This window comes from Littorina saxatilis, linkage group LG2 (assembly GCF_037325665.1).
Source record: "Littorina saxatilis isolate snail1 linkage group LG2, US_GU_Lsax_2.0, whole genome shotgun sequence".
Lineage (NCBI taxonomy): Eukaryota > Metazoa > Mollusca > Gastropoda > Littorinimorpha > Littorinidae > Littorina > Littorina saxatilis.
In genome coordinates this window covers 86158799-86178605 of record NC_090246.1, presented here as the reverse complement: position 1 = coordinate 86178605, position 19807 = coordinate 86158799, and the positions used below count along the sequence as shown (strand labels likewise).

Here is a 19807-nt window from a genome sequence, read left to right as displayed (position 1 = left end):
AATGAGTGACAGACTCAAGAAGATGTCCTCAGGCAGGCTGAAAAGATCAAGCTTCGCTCTTGAGGCAAGGGCTTTGCAGAAGAAACATCAGACAGAGATGCCAGAGCTAGTGGAGCCACCATCTTTCTCCCTTTACGCCCCATCCTGGGAAGACAGACAAGGAAACCTGGACATACAGACCAGTGTCCCCTACCTCACAACAAAGGACGAGCAGAGCAATGTGACGAAAAAAGCCCTGACTCTTGCCATGCTTGAAGAAAGGTACCCCCAAGAAGCATGGATACGGGTGTATACTGATGGGTCAGCCACAGAGGCCGTCAAAAATGGAGGAGCGGGGGTGTATGTCCAGTACCCCAGTGGAGAGAGGCAAGCAGAGGCTATACCAACAGGCCTCCACTGTACAAACTACAGAGCTGAGGTACAGGCACTGATCCATGCAGCATACACCATCAACGAGAGTCAACCATGACAACCAGGTGGTCTTCCTGACTGACGCTCTGTCAGTACGACAAGCAATGACCAGTAGCAAACTGCCTCAGCTGGAACACGCTCTACACAACATCAAAAGCCTGAGGACAGTACTGCAATGGATCCCCTCCCACTGTGGTGTACAAGGAAACGAAGAGGCGGACAGGATGGCAAAGCTGGGTGCAGAAGATGAGCAAGAGAACAACCCTGTGAGCCTGACAGAGATGAAGACCATCATTAAGTCTCTGCACAGGACGCCCCAGCCACAGGACAGCTACCACCTGCTATCCAGACCACAGCAGGTGGTCATCTTCCGCCTGAGAACGGGACACAACAGACTTAACCAGCATCTCCACAAGAAGCTGCATGTTGTGCCCTCCCCCATGTGTTCTTGTGGGGAAGCAGAGCAGGACACGGCCCACATCCTACGAGACTGCAGGAACCACCAGGTGCTGAGAGGAAATCTGGCCAATGCCGGAGTCCCTGCACAACAAGCTGTACGGGCCAGTGGCTGCGCTGCAGAGGACCACTAATTATATCTCAAGATCTGGACTCCAAGTGTGATCGGCGATCGAAAAGAAGAAGAAGAAGCCTGACAGTATCTGTGATGGTTTACGGGAGGCGTACTGTGCCTTTAATAAACCAGATGAAATGGTGCAGAAATATCATTACCTTTGTTGCACGCTGCTAGCACATCTGCATGTCTTTTCTGAAAAAAACAAGAAAACTGATGATGAAGAGAAAGAGAGGGAGGAAGTAAGGGGGGCTTTCTCAGATGTTCTATTCATAAGCCTCTGTAAATTTACCCCAATTGTTAAGACTTTAAGACCAGGTTTTCTCAGATGTTCTATTCATAAGCCTCTGTAAATTTACCCCAATTGTTAAGACTTTAAGACCAGGTTTTCTCAGATGTTCTATTCATAAGCCTCTGTAAATTTACCCCAATTGTTAAGACTTTAAGACCAGGTTTTCTCAGATGTTCTATTCATAAGCCTCTGTAAATTTACCCCAATTGTTAAGACTTTAAGACCAGGTTTTCTCAGATGTTCTATTCATAAGCCTCTGTAAAATTACCCCAATTGTTAAGACTTTAAGACCAGGTTTTCTCAGATGTTCTATTCATAAGCCTCTGTAAATTTACCCCAATTGTTAAGACTTTAAGACCAGGTTTTCTCAGATGTTCTATTCATAAGCCTCTGTAAATTTACCCCAATTGTTAAGACTTTAAGACCAGGTTTTCTCAGATGTTCTATTCATAAGCCTCTGTAAATTTACCCCAATTGTTAAGACTTTAAGACCAGGTTTTCTCAGATGTTCTATTCATAAACCTCTGTAAATTTACCCCAATTGTTAAGACTTTAAGACCAGGTTTTCTCAAACTGTTGGAGATCAAATTAGGGGGGATCCACTGTACAACAACCAAAAATGTCATCACAGAAAACTACAATAGCTAACCTGCATGTCAGACTGCCAATGTTCATGGAAAAGATGAGAAAGAAGGGAGGACACTGACTGCAACTTGTACATTCATTTTAAACTTTAAAGCAACTGAAGAACAAAATCAATAGAAATCAATACAACACTGTTGTACACCTGAAACTCAATCTACATTCCAACTTCACCGCAGCTTTTTTAATCAATATGCAGCGGTGGTACTGATGCAGTCAAACCTTACCCGAAGAACACTGCTTGATAATGAACATCTGCTCATTACAACCACCCGAAAGGATCTCAGACAAGTCCCCCCCCCCCCCCCCTTATAATTGACCTTTCCACAACAACCACCAGTCTAAAAGGACCTCTTTTGGTTGATCCCCTGGGTGATTGTTATAGACAGGTTAGACTGTGTTCGACTGTAACAACAAACCTGTTTGGCGAGATTGCTGATCGTTCCCCAAATGTCAGATTCAGCGTCCGGTTCTGCGTTGCTGGCATCGCCGCCGCCACCCCCCTCGCCGGGGTTTTGCATGGCGTAGGGGTGGTTGGTTGCCGCGGCATCGCCCCTCACGCCATTCAGCCCCTGCCCTACGGCGCCGGACCCTAGCCCTGGAGAGTTGCGTTTCAGGTTGTCATGTCTGCTTTTCTCATCCTCCATTCCCTCTCACATGGTGTCAGGGCTGGAAAACACATTGATAACAACGATGACAATTTCAAGACGTTTTCCTTTCTTGTTAATGTTTACACAACCACCACAGATCTGGGATATAGATATGAGCATCTTTATATTACACAACCACCACAGATCTGTCCAGGCTTTTACATAGGATATAAATACATGTATGAGCATCCTTTCATTTAGACATATATACCAAAAATCAAGAGCCTGGCTGCTACCTGTGCATTTGACTGTTTTCTGATAAATACCGCACAATGACATGTTACCTGTTTACCCCCATAAGTGTTTTGGAGTAATGCTCAGCCCCAAAAATAGTAATCCTGGCACAAAAATAGTAATCATCCAGCATTCGTCGCCAATTACAACGCCGCGGCACATGACAACTGTGTCTGCGAAACGCAATCATGCACATATATCCATCATTTACAAACAAAACACATCAGTCAGTTTTTGTAGTCATCATAATTTCAAAGAAGATCACATCAAAAGCACATGCATCACTGATTCTTTTTCTTTTGCTCGTAGTAGCTACTCTGGCCTTTTTCAGTGTGTCAAGCGCTTCTCTACTGTACTTGCGCTTGCCGAATGAGTGAGGGCGAGACTTCACCACTAGAATAAGGCTCTCCAGCGTCTCATCAGACAGACATGATCTCTGGTCAGTCCTGTGCTTTTTCACCCCATTTTGCCATTGAAAAAAACAATGCCAAACATGTAAATTGATAAAAAATAAAAAATAAATAAAAAAAATTTTATTTATTTTTTTCTTTTTCTTCTTCTTCTTTCTTGATGTGGACTGGGTTCATCCGAACGTATGTAGTCCAGCGGCGGAGTACTGAGTAATTGGTTACTGGTGGTAATTTTTTAATTTTTAATTTTTTTATTTATGAAAATCGTAGTCTTAACACGGATAGCGGAATGGCGTATTTTTTGCAGAAAATCGTAATAAATTACGCCAAAATCGTAAGGGTAAACAGGTCTGCATGTATTCATTTTGCACATTGACACACTGGTGTTGGTTACCAAATTAATTGAATCTACAACTTCCATTGAATAGAAAGAGGCCGCCTCATTGAATAGAAAGAGGCCGCCTCATTGAATAGAAAGAGGCCGTCTCATTGAATAGAAAGAGGCCGCCTCATTGAATAGAAAGAGGCCGCCTCATTGAATAGAAAGAGGCCGCCTCATTGAATAGAAAGAGGCCGCCTCATTGAATAGAAAGAGGCCGCCTAGGCTGTAGATTTTGTGCGCCCAAGTGGAAGGATGCGGCCATACCCCTCTAGCTCTCCGGATGGATCTTTGAAAAGGAAAATATCAGTATTGCACACAATGATCACCACGCTTTACACTACAGAGTAGAAAATACTGTTTGTGCTGGTTAAAAGTATACTAACACTTACAGGATGACATTCGCACAATTTTAGTCAGCCCCTGAAATAAATTTTGAATTCCAGAAACACTGTGTCCCTTAGGAGCTGCATCCCAAGAGGGTTTGATTTAACTGACAACTAGCAATGTTCAGGAAACTGCATGCTTCTCATGGTACAGGCTGCATCCTGTTACACAACGGCTTTCCTCGTTTCACACTGCGCATTTTGCAAACTAAAGACACAGTCCTGCATTCTGTTACACAAGGGCTTTCCTCATTTCAAACTACACGCTTTGCAAATTAAAGGCACAGTCCTGCATCCTGTTACACAACGGCTTTCCTCGTTTCACACTGCGCATTTTGCAAACTAAAGACACAGTCCTGCATTCTGTTACACAAGGGCTTTCCTCATTTCAAACTACACGCTTTGCAAATTAAAGGCACAGTCCTACATCCTGTTACACAACGGCTTTCCTCGTTTCACACTGCGCATTTTGCAAACTAAAGACACAGTCCTGCATTCTGTTACACAAGGGCTTTCCTCATTTCAAACTACACGCTTTGCAAATTAAAGGCACAGTCCTGCATCCTGTTAGTGTTACACAACGGCTTTCCTCATTTCAAACTACACGCTTTGCAAATTAAAGGCACAGTCCTGCATCCTGTTACACAACGGCTTTCCTCATTTCAAGCTACACGCTTTGCAAATTAAAGGCACAGTCCTTTCTGTGTAAATGATAAATCTGCTGACCATCCCAGATCTGGTCAGGCTTTTACATGGGGTTATCAGATATCCCTCAAACTTGGACAGATACTAAAACTCACCATCCTGAGAGCTTCCTGTGCGGAATGAGAGTTTTTGTGCAAATGAATTTCACAGATAGCCGCTGGTGTCTGTTAATGAATTAATTCATAAAAAAAAATTCACAGTCTGCACAGAGTGCACCCAGACTATTGCCAGAGTATTGGTTTTTGGTATGTGTCCAAGTGGAGATAGTGAGCAGAAGTGTTTTCACTGGAAGGGAAGGCCTGTGCCTTCAAGCTTTGAGTTGAGGAAGACCATGCAATGATCAAAGACTGAGGGAATATATATATTTAAAATAAGCATAATTTTGCTTCAAAAATTTTTATTTTTCACATGGTAAAACTAAAAGACACTTTACAGAATTATTTTATTGCCTTTGTTTTTTCAGCACTGTGTACATGTAAATGCACGAATCACCATACCACAGTACACATGTACACAAGCCTCTTGATGACTTCAACAGTATTCTAAGAGCTGCATGCCACAGACAGAATCAAATTCTCAGAACATAATTGAATTATAAATTAAAGAAGTCCATCAATTTATGAATATCCAGTTAATCATAACCTAGTATATTGCACTTTTGACCGTGTCAGATGAGATTCTGGTACATTTTGCCATGTTTAACTGCATATTATGGTTACTGGCTGAGTAATAAAATACCTTCTACTCCTGCTGCTTGTTTTGTAGTTAGATTCTGTTGTTAGTTCTGAGAAATATCGCCTTACACAATGATCATGACCTTTTCCGTAATCACTGAGAGAATCAGTGATGTCACATTATATATTGTGCCATATATGCACAACACACTTGCCCTACAAGATAAAGAGTTTCTCTGATCAACCACTTCATGCTCTCACAATCCAGTTTCCACTTAGGCTGCAGTCACCAGACATGTCCCTGATTGGAACTGTGGTGAAGTGGTGATAAATTTGGCAGGCATGACACAAGCAACCGAAAGTTCCACACAAATCCACTTTCCACACAAATCTGTGGTATTGTCTGACATACTTTTGAGTCTGACTAGGTTGTCTTCTCATCATTACTGGGCCACAAACCTGAGACTGGAGACACTACAGGTTAATTATCCTTGTAAAATAAAGTTTGTTCCTCAACAATGCAGATGGGATCTTTTTGAATAATTTCTACCTGTAATGCGTGCCTCTGCAGTCTGCTTCACTGCCTTTTTCCTGCCCTTGACAAACTTGACTATTGTCAGTGTTCATCCGACTGTGTTTCAGCATATAAGTTTGCCTTTAGGCCAAAAAAAAAAAAAGGTCTGTTTACGGTAACATAGGCCAAAAAAATAGGGTCGGTAGGTCGGGATTTTTTTTATTTTTTTATCCCCAAAAACCATATTTTTACGTTATTTTGCAAAAAAACCAAGTTTTTTTCTTCTTTTTTTTCCCCAAATGCCAAAAAAAAGTCTAGGGTCGCACGAAAAAAATAGGGTCGGTCGGGTTACCGTAAACAGACTATTTTTTTTGTGCCTTATAACAAAGATTATCTATCAATAGACGATATTCGGAAACAACTGTCAGGCTTTTATTGAGTCAAACTTTCCCATGTGACATTATAGGCCAGTCGCCAGCAACGGACGTGTCTGAAACACACGGACAAGGTCGAGGATCATGTGTTGAAAGCTTGCCTCACTAAAAGCAAGAATATGCACTCTTTTACAACCCATACAAACAAGATAGTTATTTATGGGGTTTGTTTCTTTTTCTTGCGTTTCGCGCAACAGGAGTCACTCCCCTTGACGAGTCATTGAGGGCAGTCCTTAAACAAGTCGCGTAAGGCGAAATTACTACATTTAGTCAAGCTGTGGAACTCACAGAATGAAATTGAACGTAGTCCGCCGCTAGTGCAAAAGGCAGTGAAAGTGACGAGCCTGTTTGGCGCGGTAGCGGTTGCGCTGTGCTTCATAGCACGCTTTACTGTACCTCTCTTCGTTTTAACTTTCTGAGCGTGTAGGAGGGTTCCACTGTAGTCAGGGTTTCATTTACTAGTGCGTCCTGGGGGCATTAATTCTGAAAATGTCCCATCACAATTCCCTTCAGTGCGTCAAAAGGCGCATTGAGATTACGTACCACTGCGCCACCAAATGTACACTTTACATCCGATTAAACTTACATCGGATTAAACACGTACACACATAATAACTGAATAACAACTGTGTGAATGGTGCTATACTGAATGAAAGAGTGTGACATGAAGTTCTTGTACATCATTGTAAAGAGTGTGAATGACGTTTTAGTTTAGATGTCAAGCGCTTAGAGCAAGCCTTTTTAACGAAAGTTTTTGATTTAGCGCTATATAAATGTTCTTATTATTATTATCATTATTACACACACACACATACAGAGATAACACGATATAGCGGCTAATTCTCAGATGGCACCATATTGCATCTTTGGTCAAAACGCGTACAGGCCTCTTTGTAGCTTCTTGCCTTTGACTATGTCCCATCGGAATTTGGTTGAGTGGGACAAATGTCCCATTGCCTTTTTCTCCCAGGCTAAACCCTGAAAAGTAATAACCAAACCACAAACACTGTCACTGTCAGTCTCTGAATAAGTATACACATCAAAGAGACTTATTTACTCTACTGTATTTCCAACCTGTCAGGGGCAGTACCACCAATAAAGGAAGGTCGTAATATTCTAAGTAAGCATGTAATTTGTAAATGTTAATAGTTCTAAGTCTTCTTGACATCCAAAATTAATGATGGCCCAGTCTTCAAGGGTGAACGGGTTATGCTAAATCGGTCTGAATTGTAAGACTGCAAATCATACTCCTGTCAGAAACAGGTATATATAGATACCTGGTACCATACTACCAAGGGTAATCAAAATGATGCAATAAAACTTAAGGCCTTAAGCTTGATCCTGACAACAGTACAAACAATTCAATTACTCTATTCTGCACCTAAGACAAAGATAGTTACACACGTGCTATGCGATGCACAATTGGACAAAGAAACTGGTTTGCCGCCAATAAAATGTATGTCAGTTGCCAGGAAAACTGCGGTCAACAGCCTAACAAAAATAGAACGGAGTTTATCAACAGTGTTAGCTGTGGGCAATCCCCTTTCAGTTTCACCAATACCAAAGAATCGCGCTGTCAGTGATACCCGTATCCGCAACTGTTTCATTAACAATTCAAGAGTATTTCTGTGTGTAACTCCCGACATTGTTCTTCACTTTGTCACAGACAAAGGCGTGTATTGATTTATTTGGAACACTGTTTTAATCTTTGTTGACGTCGAAACCATTCTGTCTTGCCACATTTCTGCGCTACGGAAAGCAACTTCCTGTTGACTATTTTGCGGTCGAAAATGGACTGGACACATAACTAAGGACACATACGATGCAAAATTAGAGCGTACACAATGCAGCCACACTTACCAGTAATTTTTGTGTGGGCATAAAGTGGCAGTTATGTAGTCGTCATCGTAGTTTGTGTTGACATTGTTTCAATCACCTGTTCGGCACTATTCGCCTTGATGATGTCACGTTCGGTACCTCGCACTTTCGTCGTGAAAACAACGTATCTTCTCGCGAGAAGTGATGTCGATAACGAAAGTTGAACGAGAGCCTACGTACATTTCCGCCTGACTCAAAAAAGAAATCAAAATAATGAGCAGAGTTGAGTTAATCATAAATCCTTTGGTCTATATTATCAGTATACCATAAAATATTCATTACTCTTATAGGAGAAGCCAATGAGGCTTGTTCTAAATCACAAATCTCAGAATACGCCACGATAATATGGATGGCATAAACTCATGGGAAATCACTCTGTCAGTAAATGAGTAATTGTTTTTAGCTGTTGTTGCTTCCCTTGAATAAGCGATTACCACGGCTCCGGCCTTCACATTTCGTCACCAGTTGCGTCGGAAATTATCGACTTTTCTCGGAAAGCGAAACTTGTGACGTTGAGGAATTTCCACATTCGCTGTCAGCAGATAAATAAAGTTGCTTGTTAATTCTGCGTACTGTGTTTTTCATCATTTGTTGTAGAAACGCTAAATACGGAATCATGCGCACTGCCAGTGGAGCTCTCGGCAATGATGACTATTTCACTTATCGAGCATTAGTATTCTGGCAGCTGATCGTATCTTATCTTTTTTTTCTTCTTCTATTTATTTATTTCTCTCTTATAATTGCTAAATACATCATGCAGTGCACTGAAGCTGTACTCGTCGGCTATTCTTTTATTTTCTTAATTTTGTTTGTATAATATTGCGATAAAAGTATTTAGTTTTCTCTTTCTTTTGTTTGTTTGTTTTGGTTTGTACTACAACACATGAAAACAACATATGTACCAAATGAAAAAAAAAGATTCTAATAAGAACGAAGAAAAAACTAGAAGAAATAGAAAAAGAAAAGAAAAAGTAACAAACAAACCTCTTTACTGATAAACTGGTCAATGCTGCTTGGCTTGTAATGTCCCACTGTTCCACAGAACAATTGGAAGTCTTCACGATTTGTTCAATCTGTATACTTGCCATGGTCCAAAACCCTAGACTTCTCCATGGAGAGTTGCAGGGAAGTAAATCCACGTAAAAATAAAGTGTTATGCTTGAGTGTAAGCATTTACACACGTTCATACATCGATCCTTTCTTTCGCCGGGATGGCTTGAAACGCCAGAAAGTACCCGTGAACCAAAATGATTCACGGCAAAAATTTAATGTGACAAAGAAGGCAGATAGTGGCCATGCATAATGTCTTTCAATCTGTATCGGATATGATTTTCCTCATCGGATGGGTTTAATCATGATGGTATTTTGAAGGCACATTCCTTATCGATGAGTCCTTCTGTGCTTCCGGTGCAGAGTGGCCTGGAAGTGTTTGTTCAAATAATTGTGTTTGTTAATCACATTAACCGCCCCTCCCCCCCCCCCCAAAAAAAAAAAAATCTGGGATGTTGGAATGTTTTGATAGATCAAATCTTAAAAAAAAAAAAAAAAAGATAAATAAAAAAAAACACTCGTGTTTTTTTTATCGAAATTATTTCATTCAAAAATTCTCACTGCGCACAGGGAATATCCAGACTGTTGATTGTTGCTGTGTGTCCAAGTGGAGAGATAGTCCTACCCCATGTCAAAACCTGACCACATCTGAAATTGTGAGCCCAACTGTTTTCTCGGGGAGTGTGTCAGATTCACCAGAAAGCGTTTTTTTTTTTTTTTATCTATTTATTTATTAAGTGTACCGTGGCAAGACAAGCTTAAATGTTGCTTTATTTCCGAAATGAGGTAGCAGACCGACATAACCCACCTCTATAGACATAGAGATCTCCCCATCAGAGGATTTCACGTGCGGGCATGTTGTCCTGATCTGCCGCCAACCTTTGTGGACCAAAGACACGAATTCTGGCCAGAGATGGTGGACCTGAAGGAGACACTGTGGGGTACGGTCCGGCGTAGTCCTTTCGGCAAACTGCAGACTTCGTCTCATCCAAAAAAATAATAAATGATAAAATAAAATAAATGGAAAAAAAAATATATATATACATTTTTTTAACGGTTGCCAAAACATCGACCCATGTTTTTACACACGTGAGTAAAAAAAGGAGACAGGTTAGCATGGCGACGGGAACGCAAAAGAAGAAAATGAAGTTGAGAAAAATTCTAGCCGGGCAGGCAGACCAGCTGTCAAAACGATGACGAAGGACGAGTGCTCGGGGAATTTTTCATTCGTTCATTTATTGATCGAGTAAGTAATTGATGTATTTCATTCATTTAATCATTTCGTTATTGAGATCTGTGTTGCTGAATGGTCGATGCTGTTGAAAAAAACTCATGTCTGTAAATGATAATAATAATGTAATTATTTCAAACATTCACTCAAAAATCTAAACAACGAAGTGACTGTGGTAAGATGAACAAAGTTAAAACATTTTCGTAATCGTCTTGTGTCGTCTTTGTATTGGTGAGTACAGTAATCCTTTGTTTCTTAAACATTCACTCCGCAAGAAATTTGAAAAAGTAGAGCGAAAAAGACGGGACTTGGATTTTGGTGCCTGTGTTGCGATAAATCTCCTGTGCCAGAAAGTTTGGGATTTTCCCGCAGTTTCGTTATTTGTCCTTCCTTCTCTTTACTATACTGTTTATGGACGTGACAGCAGCTGGTTCTGTGTCTGTCTCTATTTATAGAGGCCTGAGCCATGTTCTGCACGTTGCGGGCAAGATTCCAGACTATTCACCGAACCATGGAGAGATAATCGATCATGTTTAAAGCAACACCACACGGAAGGATTGGGGTAGGGGTGGAGGGGTGGGAGTGTGCAGAAACAAGATGGGATGGGGGTGGGGTTCAGACTGAAGGGCCGTGGAGACTTGTCGGATGGGATTTGGATAGCGGCCGGGGGGGGGGGGGGGGGGGGGGAGAAAGAGAGAGAGAGAGAGAGAGAGAGAGAGAGAGAAAGATTGAGAGAGAGAGAGAGAGAGAGAGAGAGAGAGAGAGAGGGTCAAAATAAACACAGACACTAGACACACATGCACAGTGACACACACCGCACACAAACACACACACACACACACGTGACACACACACATACACACACATACACACACACACACGCGTGTAAACAGACAGACCTTCGGACAGCCAGCCAGCCAGCCAGACAACCCAGCCAGCCAGCCAAACAGACACTGCTGCGAACACTGACAGCAATACGGACACTCTGACCTCGATATATCCAGCCGGGTTCTAAGTATTGAATTCGACATTGTCCTTCCTGAATGCCAATGACTTGACTAGTGCATGCTAGTTTTGGCATACCTTGAAATGAAATGACACCTGACTCAAGGTGACATGAAGAATAAGCCGGTACCGGCATAGTCATTGTTGGTAAGTGCGTGGACAATCCCATGTGATTGTGTAAGTAGGTCAGTCAAGGCAATAAAACTAATATGCGACCGTGCGGCCTCAGAACCCCTTTCCAATTCCCAGAACAGTGAATGACTGTTGGTGTCGTGTTTAATGACTATAGCGTAGAGAACACAAGGTGAACCTGCCAATCAAACAAACAACCGAACAATAGATACAGTGTGAGTGTGTGTGTGTGTATGTGTGTGTCAGTGTGTGTGCGTGTGTGTGTGTGTGTCGCGCCGGGCCAGGCAGGGAAGGTCAGTGTTCTGAACGTGCGTGTGTGTACGCACGTGCATGTGTGTCTGTCGCTCTGGAGTTTCTGATGTGTCTATCTGTCTGTCTTGTCTGTCTGTCTGTGTGTGTGCCCCCCCCCCCCCCCATGCATTTATCTGTGTCACAGCGGCCAAACCATGCACCAGTACCACTATAACTCGCACTACATAAACGGCCCGGGTAGCGCACAGACAAGAAAGCGTCTTCCCGGTGTGAGATTAGCGGGTAAACAGCGCATAGAATTACCCATAAATAAGCTTCTATAGTAGGTCACGAGGGCACGTTGTTCAAGACAATCCGGCTAGCCTGTTGCAACACGTTGTGTCAATAATTTACAGTGCAACGAGAACCACAGCAAGCTAGTCAGTCTGAGGCCGTACAGCCAAGGCTCTGCCCACTCGAAATAGTTGAAGAAGGACTGGAACTACTATGGAAATGTCAGACACTCCGATTGCAAGATCTGTAGACAGGGCACCGACAAAAAAGCTTGGAGGTTGGAGAGAGAAATGTATGTACCCCCACTGACACAACAACTACAACGACGACGAAGACAACGACGACAGCAGCAACAGAAACAATAACAACAACACCAATAACAATTAACGTCGACAACAAGATCAAGAAAAACAAGAACAAGAACAAGAACAAGAACAAGAACAACAACAACAACATGCAACTACAACAGCAGCGGCAGCAACAACAACAACCACATAAGCTGCAGCTGCAACAAGGAAATAAAAAAACATAGAAAGAAATAACCAAACTCAGTAGACTTTAGAAATAAATAGATAAAAGAAAGCAAAACAATAACGACAACCATATGCCACCATGTATATATCACGTTCTTTTGCCAATCACAGCCAACCCCTCACTATAGCGCTTTGGCTTCAAGTTCTTTGAAAGTTGCATTGAGTACATGTCGATTTTTTAACAGTTGTTTTTAATTTGTGGCCGTTGATTGGGTTATCATGCCTTGACCAGAAAGATGGTTTGAGAAATTGTCGACCTCGAATTGATCGAGGGGAAAGTCTTGATAATTTTTGACCCTAACCCTAACCCTAACCCTAGCCCCTTTAAACACCACCCCCGCTCGGCCACACAATTCACCATCTCACCCTAGTGAATGTACAGTGACATATATATATATGCATTGAAGGAAACCCGGAAGAATTTGTTTGCATTTAGCGGTTTTGTTTTAACTTGCTCTCTACACTCTCCCCAGTTATTGGACGAAACAAACCTACGATTCGCAGTAACGAAAAGGGGGTGATCCGGTGACACTGAACTTAGTTTTTACACCAGTTCTATTCCAGCAAAGTTATCCCCCCCCCCGCCCCCCCCTCCCCCCCAAAAAAAAGAGTTTCGTAAAGCAATATCTTTGAAAATTGCTCGCTCTTTACAGAGGGCACCTAGGATGTTCTCAAGCGGTGAATGCTTAAACGAAAGGGTGTTTGTGCTGTATGTAAAAGCCTGACAGTGTATGTGACCAGAAACTGATGGTTTACGGGAAGTTTACTGTGCCTTTAAACACACGGATATATATTTTTGCCTTCAGGAAAGAATCACCAAGGAAGAATTTGTATCAAGGACGCACGCAGGTTGTGAATCGGAAATGCGATATAGAAACATGTGAAAGCGCCCCTGTGTGTGTGTGTGTGTGTGTGTGTGTGTGTGTCAGTGTGTGTGTGTGTGTTGTGTGCGAGCGTGTGTGTGCGTGCGTGTATGCGTGCGTGTGCGTTAATGTGTGCCGGTGTGTGTGTGTGTGTACCGGTGTGTGTGTGTGTGTGTGTGTGTATGTGTGTGTGCCGGTGTGTGTGTGTGTGTGTGTGTGTGTGTGTGCGTGCAGTGCGTGCCAGTGTGTGCGTGCCAGTGTGTGCGTGTGTGTTTGTGTGTGTGTGTGTGTGTGTGTGTGTGTCACGGTGTGTGTGTCACGGTGTGTGTGTCACGGGTGTATGTGTGTGTGCGTGTCTGTGTGTGTTGTTGCGTACGCGTGTCAGTGTGACACTTTACGGCACTTTTAAAGCAGTCAGTCTGTCATGCAAGATTAACTGGAGCACCGAACTTGAAGCTGTAAAGATGAGACTTGCTAGTTGTTTACTTAACCCTTGAACGGCAACACCAAAATAAGGTCATATTACGGTAACTAAAACTCAATGGACTATAGAAACCAGAAATCCGTATCCTGAAAGTCTTCCTGCTTCACCGGTGCAGATGTACCTGAAAAACAACGTTTTACAATTCAAGGATACTTTGAGAAAGCTGACGGATGTGTTGGTTCTATTTATAGTAGGCCCACGCCGGCTTGCAATAGCAACAACAGTGGCCTTGCATGGTTAGAAACGCGGATTCCGAAAAACCCCAGTGTGCGTTCTCGACTGACACAGTCAACTGGGCAAGCATTACAGTGAAGACAACATTTCAAAAGAGTGCATTTTAACTTCGTGTTTCTCATGTGATTTTACTTCTCGTTAAGGTAAGTTTTAACTTTTTGTTTGAATTGTTTTGATCGTAGTTGAGTGTGCCACTTTCAGCTTCCTCTTCTTTTCGACCGTCGGCGTTTTTGTGGTCTTGCTCGACCCTGTGTCGAGTCAGCGACAATAGCGAAAGTATTCACTATTATTAAACAGGAAATGAAGTGCACTTGAAAACTGTTAGTTATCATTCACGTGTCCACTGGTCGAAAATGAGCAATATGTGCCAATATTGTTCGTGATGAAACCATAGTCTGATCTCATGTCTCAAGTGAGTGTTGCATTTGTGGTTTGGTCAAGTTTCAATTGCAACCACGGACCTGCCTCACTGACGCGGTCATCTGTTGAAAGTATTCGTTAAAACAGGAACAGAATAATCATTGAAGGTTATCCGTATAGCTTATTAGTCACTGGTAGCAAACTTGAAATACTTGTCAGTTTTGTCTGTGTTAAAACTATACCTTGATCTTGTCTTGAATTTTGATTTAGTGTTGCTTGAATGGTTACAAACCTTCTTCAGGTCAGCTGATTCAATAGAGAAACAGTTCAGCTTATTGTCTTAAATAGTTATACCGTGTGTATTGCAGTTTAAACTGCTAATGGGCAGAATATACCTACGCAGAGTCAGCGGCATGCGTTGGGGATTATGACGAGAACTTGGCCTGTTTTCCTTTCACGCAACGTGTAGCGGGCTGGTATACTCTGCAGTGCGTCGTCGGTCCTGCTGAAGTTACATAGGTGAGCGGAGCCCCTAACATTTCAGCCGTACAGCGGTCCCGATTCAACATTGGTTTCCCCAAAATGAAGAAAAATAAAAAAAATCAGAAAAGATTTAAATTTTCCCCGGAAATTAAAGTTTGTAAACTTGAACGATCGTTCCCAGAAGCCGACATGACCGAGTGCAGTTCCCGAGGAAGAACATACTCCACCCTTTAAACAGAAACTGCGCAATAAATAGAGATAGAAACAAAACACCTGTGACCTCTCTGCATTGCAGAATAATTGTGACTTTGACCCTGAACCTGCAGCTGCATTCTTCGGCGCTGTGCTTCACTGCAGGCGAAATTAGGTCTCAAGGCTTTAACGTGTTTGAAATGTTTCATTTTCACCTGTCAAACCGCGGCAGGGCGTTCGGGGGGGGGGGGGGGGGGGGGGGGGGGGGGGGTATTTCTGAACACACAAAAAGAAGAAAAGCGTCAACCGAAAAACCAGCCAAGCAAGCAATCTTTTCCGAAAAACAACGTTCTCCGCCCTTCACACAGAAATTACGTAATAGATGAAAAATGAGGGTTAACACATGTGATCCCGCTGCGCTACAGAATAGTTACGGTGTTCGTAGACCCGGAAGCTTTGTCACTGTGCATCGAAGCGTAAGACTAAGAGATTGCTGAATATAAAGATGCACGTTTTGAGAATAAAGGGTAATAGTTTGTGACTATCTAATGGCTTACCGGGCCTCAAGGTTATATTTTCTTTTGACGCGCTGGGGAGCATTCAAATCAAGAAAAAAAGAAGAAAAAAAGGGAGAAAAACATGCTCCCCCCCAAAAAAAACCAGCCAACCAATGCCCTGACCTCCACACACCCCAACTCCGCCCCAACCCTCCTGACAAGAAACAAAAACCAAGAGCAAAGAAAAAAAAGCAACAACAAAAACAACAAACACAAAAGTCTGGACATGTATTATGCGAAATCAAAGCGCTGTCTGGTTAGTACACTTCAGTAAAACGTTACTTATCTTCGAGGTGCATTTTTTGCATTAGAGCACGCAAGACTGCTAAATATTGTTTCATGTTTTGAGAAAAAAACTAAAGAGATTAATGCAGCAAGAGCTTACAGCTTGTTCTGAGAAATAAACGGGAAATCCTCTTCTATCTTAAGACGTTACCCCCCTAACACACACACACACACACACACACACACACACTAACACACACACACCCACCCACCCACCCACACACACACACACACAGCCACACACACTCACATACACACTCGGCACACACACACACACACTGTGACACGCACGAACGCATGCACACACACACACACACACACACACACCCTGATTCTCCTCCAAACTCCGTTGACGTTTCCCTCTCCCCTTCACCCCCCTCCCCCCCCCCCCACCTCTTCGCCTTGTGACTTCCTCTATACAAACAACACACTGCTCCGCAAAATGCCCCCACAGCGTATACGTAACATGATATGCTTTAAAATTGCATGTGCATGTGACATACGCATTCAATTCAGTTTCTGAGGAACAGTGGCAGCGACTTTAACGCACCGCACATCTGTCACTTGCTCAATAAGAGAGCAGTCCGAAGCAGGTTACAGAAGGAGAGATATGGGTTCCCTTTCGTTCAACGTATTTACCCACTACAATGGAAACCCCCTTTTAAGACCCCCCCCCCCCCATCCCATTCAAGACTCCCTTCTTTTTCAGACCTTGTTTTCTAAGACTTTTGTGTTGACATCCTCTGTAAAATTACCCCCATTTTAAGACTCCCTCCTTTTTAAGACCCGATTTTCTCAGATTTTTGGAGGTCTTAAAAGGGGGGTTCCACTGTATTTGCGCATGCCACGTCTCATTTCGCTTGGTTTTATTCGGCACTGAAGTTTATATCAGTGTTGATTTTCAGGCCGACAGATTGACTAAATGTTTTTGATATTACTTTACACGAGTTTTTTTTTTTTCTTTGGGGGGGGGGGGGGGGGAAGGGGGGAGAGGGGGGGAGCACTTTGAACCAGTGTGGTCTTAACTCATTTATCTTGAATGACGTATTCCCGAAATAACTCTGTTGGATTTGTATGGGGTGTGAGAGAGTGAATTGACTCACTAAACGTCAGAGTGTTCACTCTTGCACAACCCATAGTTATCGCCCAACATCGTCTATTCTGTGATGTGCGATTCAATTGTGTCAGCAAAATGTTGCTATCTGATGCATCTGATAAACAAAAATAAGAAGTAAGCGCTCTAAATGCATACGCCATTTCTTTGGTACTTGATACAGTTTTTATATATATCCTGAACGCAAATCAGAGTAGTTTTACCTTTCTCACCCTTATTAGCACCCCTGGACCTCTTTTTGATAGGGAGGGGATATATATCTTTTCAATCAAAGTCATCATGACCAAGGTACAATCGTTTTACGTAAGCTGTCACATTAGTTATGGATCAACGTTTGACGCCTGTCTTGACACTCATTTTCTACGGGACACCAGTTTTGCCAAAAGTTCAAGAAGTTGTTTTTTTCTTAAAAAAATGTAATCAATCATTATTTTTTTGTTCAAGTTGTCCAACTGTGCGAAGTCAGTATCTTTCAGGGTTTGTTGTTGTTATTATTGTTGTTGTTGTTGTTGTTGTATTCAAATCTATCGCAACATTTTGTTATCTAACATTTTGATAACCTGAGTATAACATTTTTTTTTGGTTTGAATTTATAGTTGTTGTAATTCAGTTCTGAGCGTAACGCAGTTGTTCACGTTATTTACCCGTATCACACCCCGCCCTCTCTTTCACCTTTGATGGGAATCTGATATCTTTTCTGTCAATGTCATTATGACCCACGCGCAGCTCTTTACTTACACGTCAGCTGTTACATTATTATGCCACAGTCTGTTATGCGTCTAATGTATATTTTATATAGCATAGTGTTATTAAATTGAACAGTTAATGACATTTTTTTGTGTATATATAGTGCTGACCTTACAATATTGTGCTTTTTTTCAGAACGTTGTTTCAGATCATCGACTAATGCTATGTTTGTTTTACAGGCGTTTTGTAATTTTGTAGCCATACAGATTCAAATCAGGTGCAATTAATCCGAGATTAGGGCCACACAGACAAAGGCAGATCGAGACACACAGAAACACAGAGAGAATCAGACCTAGACACACAGACAGACAGACAGACAGACAGTCAGGTACGCAGACTGACACGCACGCAGACTGACACGCACGCGCGTACGCACGCACGCACGCACGCACGCACGCACGCACACACGCACGCACACACACACACACACACATAACTCTGCTCTAGCTTTGAATAAAAAAATCTTTGCTTTAGGAAATCGTTTCACTTCCGAAGAATGGGGATAATTGATTATTCTTTGGCGAAGGCCAGCGTTGTGAAGAGTCTGTATGGACCTTTTGTGTAGGCAGAGTTTTATGCAAATGACACATTTTTGTTGAACGCCTCATCTACATAACGAGTTTTGGATGAATTTTTCAGATTTGGGAACGAGAATTGACTTAATGTTTCCATAATTTTATCACCAAAAATTGCGGATAATTTTGTAAGAAAATGTTTGGCTCGGTGTAATAATGGCATTAGTGTTCTAGATGGTCGAACGTGTAGCAAAGACCTGTACGTTTACATGTAGATATTAGGTCACCCGTGACTCATTTTTTTCTCCAATGTTCCAAATGCATACGTTGTTTTGCACGTGTTGAAAATTCTCACCGACCAGGTTGTGTCCGGGGTCTACGTGAATATGCCCACCAAATTTGAAGCAGATCCATCGAGAACTTTGGCCGTGCATCGCGAACACACACACACACACACACACACACACACACACACACACACACACACACACACACACACAGACACAAGTAGTATATATATATATAGATGGTATGAACGGCACAGTTGTATTGTAGTGAGCAATGCACTGCGCTTTAGTGCACTGCATATAAACTCTTCAAAAAAAGACAAGGACAGCTCAAGAAAATGTTTTTTTGTGTGTTTCTGTTTTACGTGGAGGCATATAGTTGGTACAGTACCTTATTTCCTCAGTGTGTCACTTTGTAAAACAACAAAAACCCTCGTAGGCACCGTTCATGGCCAGAACTATGGCGCAGCACGTGCATCATAAATGTTTGCCCTGGTGAGTTTTGCGCCGATTTCATAGGACTTTGAAAACCACCATCTTTTCCCATTGAGCAGAATCTTTATATACACGTGCGTAGCATGGTATGGTATGGCATGGTATGGTATATGGTATGGTATAGTATGGTATGGTATGGTATATGGTTTAGTTTTTGTATGGTGTGGTATGGTATGGTATATGGTATGGTTTTTTATGGTGTGGTGTGGTATGGTATGGTATGGTTTTTGTATGGTGTGGTATGGTATGGTATTGTATTGTATGGTATGGTATGGTATGGTATGGTATGGTGTGGTATGGTTTTGTATGGTTTGTTTGTTTGCTTAACGCCCAGTCCACCACGAAGGGTGATATCAGGGCGGTGCTGCTTTGACATTTAACGTGCGCCACACACAAGACAGAAGTCGCAGCACAGGCTTCATGTCTCACCCAGTCACATTATTCTGACACCGGACCAACCAGTCCTAGCACTAACCCCATAATGCCAGACGCCAGGCGGAGCAGCCACAAGATTGCCAATTTTAACGTCCCGGCC

At 42.4% G+C, this 19807-nt stretch overlaps 2 protein-coding genes across 3 annotated transcripts in view; one reads left to right on the top strand and one right to left on the bottom strand.

Moving 5' to 3' along the window:
- The window catches only part of LOC138960007 (probable helicase with zinc finger domain), a 57149-nt gene extending 48856 nt beyond the window's left edge, over positions 1–8293 (bottom strand). For both annotated transcript variants that reach the window (XM_070331725.1, XM_070331726.1), the window contains exons 1-3: positions 8163–8293; positions 2336–2585; positions 1141–1177 (exon numbers count right to left, since the gene is read on the bottom strand). In XM_070331725.1, the coding sequence (XP_070187826.1) occupies positions 1141–1177; positions 2336–2563 (265 nt within the window). In that variant the 5' untranslated portion in view covers positions 2564–2585; positions 8163–8293. The remainder of the gene's footprint in view (positions 1–1140; positions 1178–2335; positions 2586–8162) is intronic.
- A 5941-nt stretch (positions 8294–14234) lies between these two features.
- LOC138960001 (serine-rich adhesin for platelets-like) overlaps positions 14235–19807 on the top strand; it is a 32823-nt gene continuing 27250 nt past the window's right edge. The window contains exon 1 of the mRNA XM_070331717.1: positions 14235–14380. The gene's annotated coding sequence lies outside the window, so the exon portion shown is untranslated. The remainder of the gene's footprint in view (positions 14381–19807) is intronic.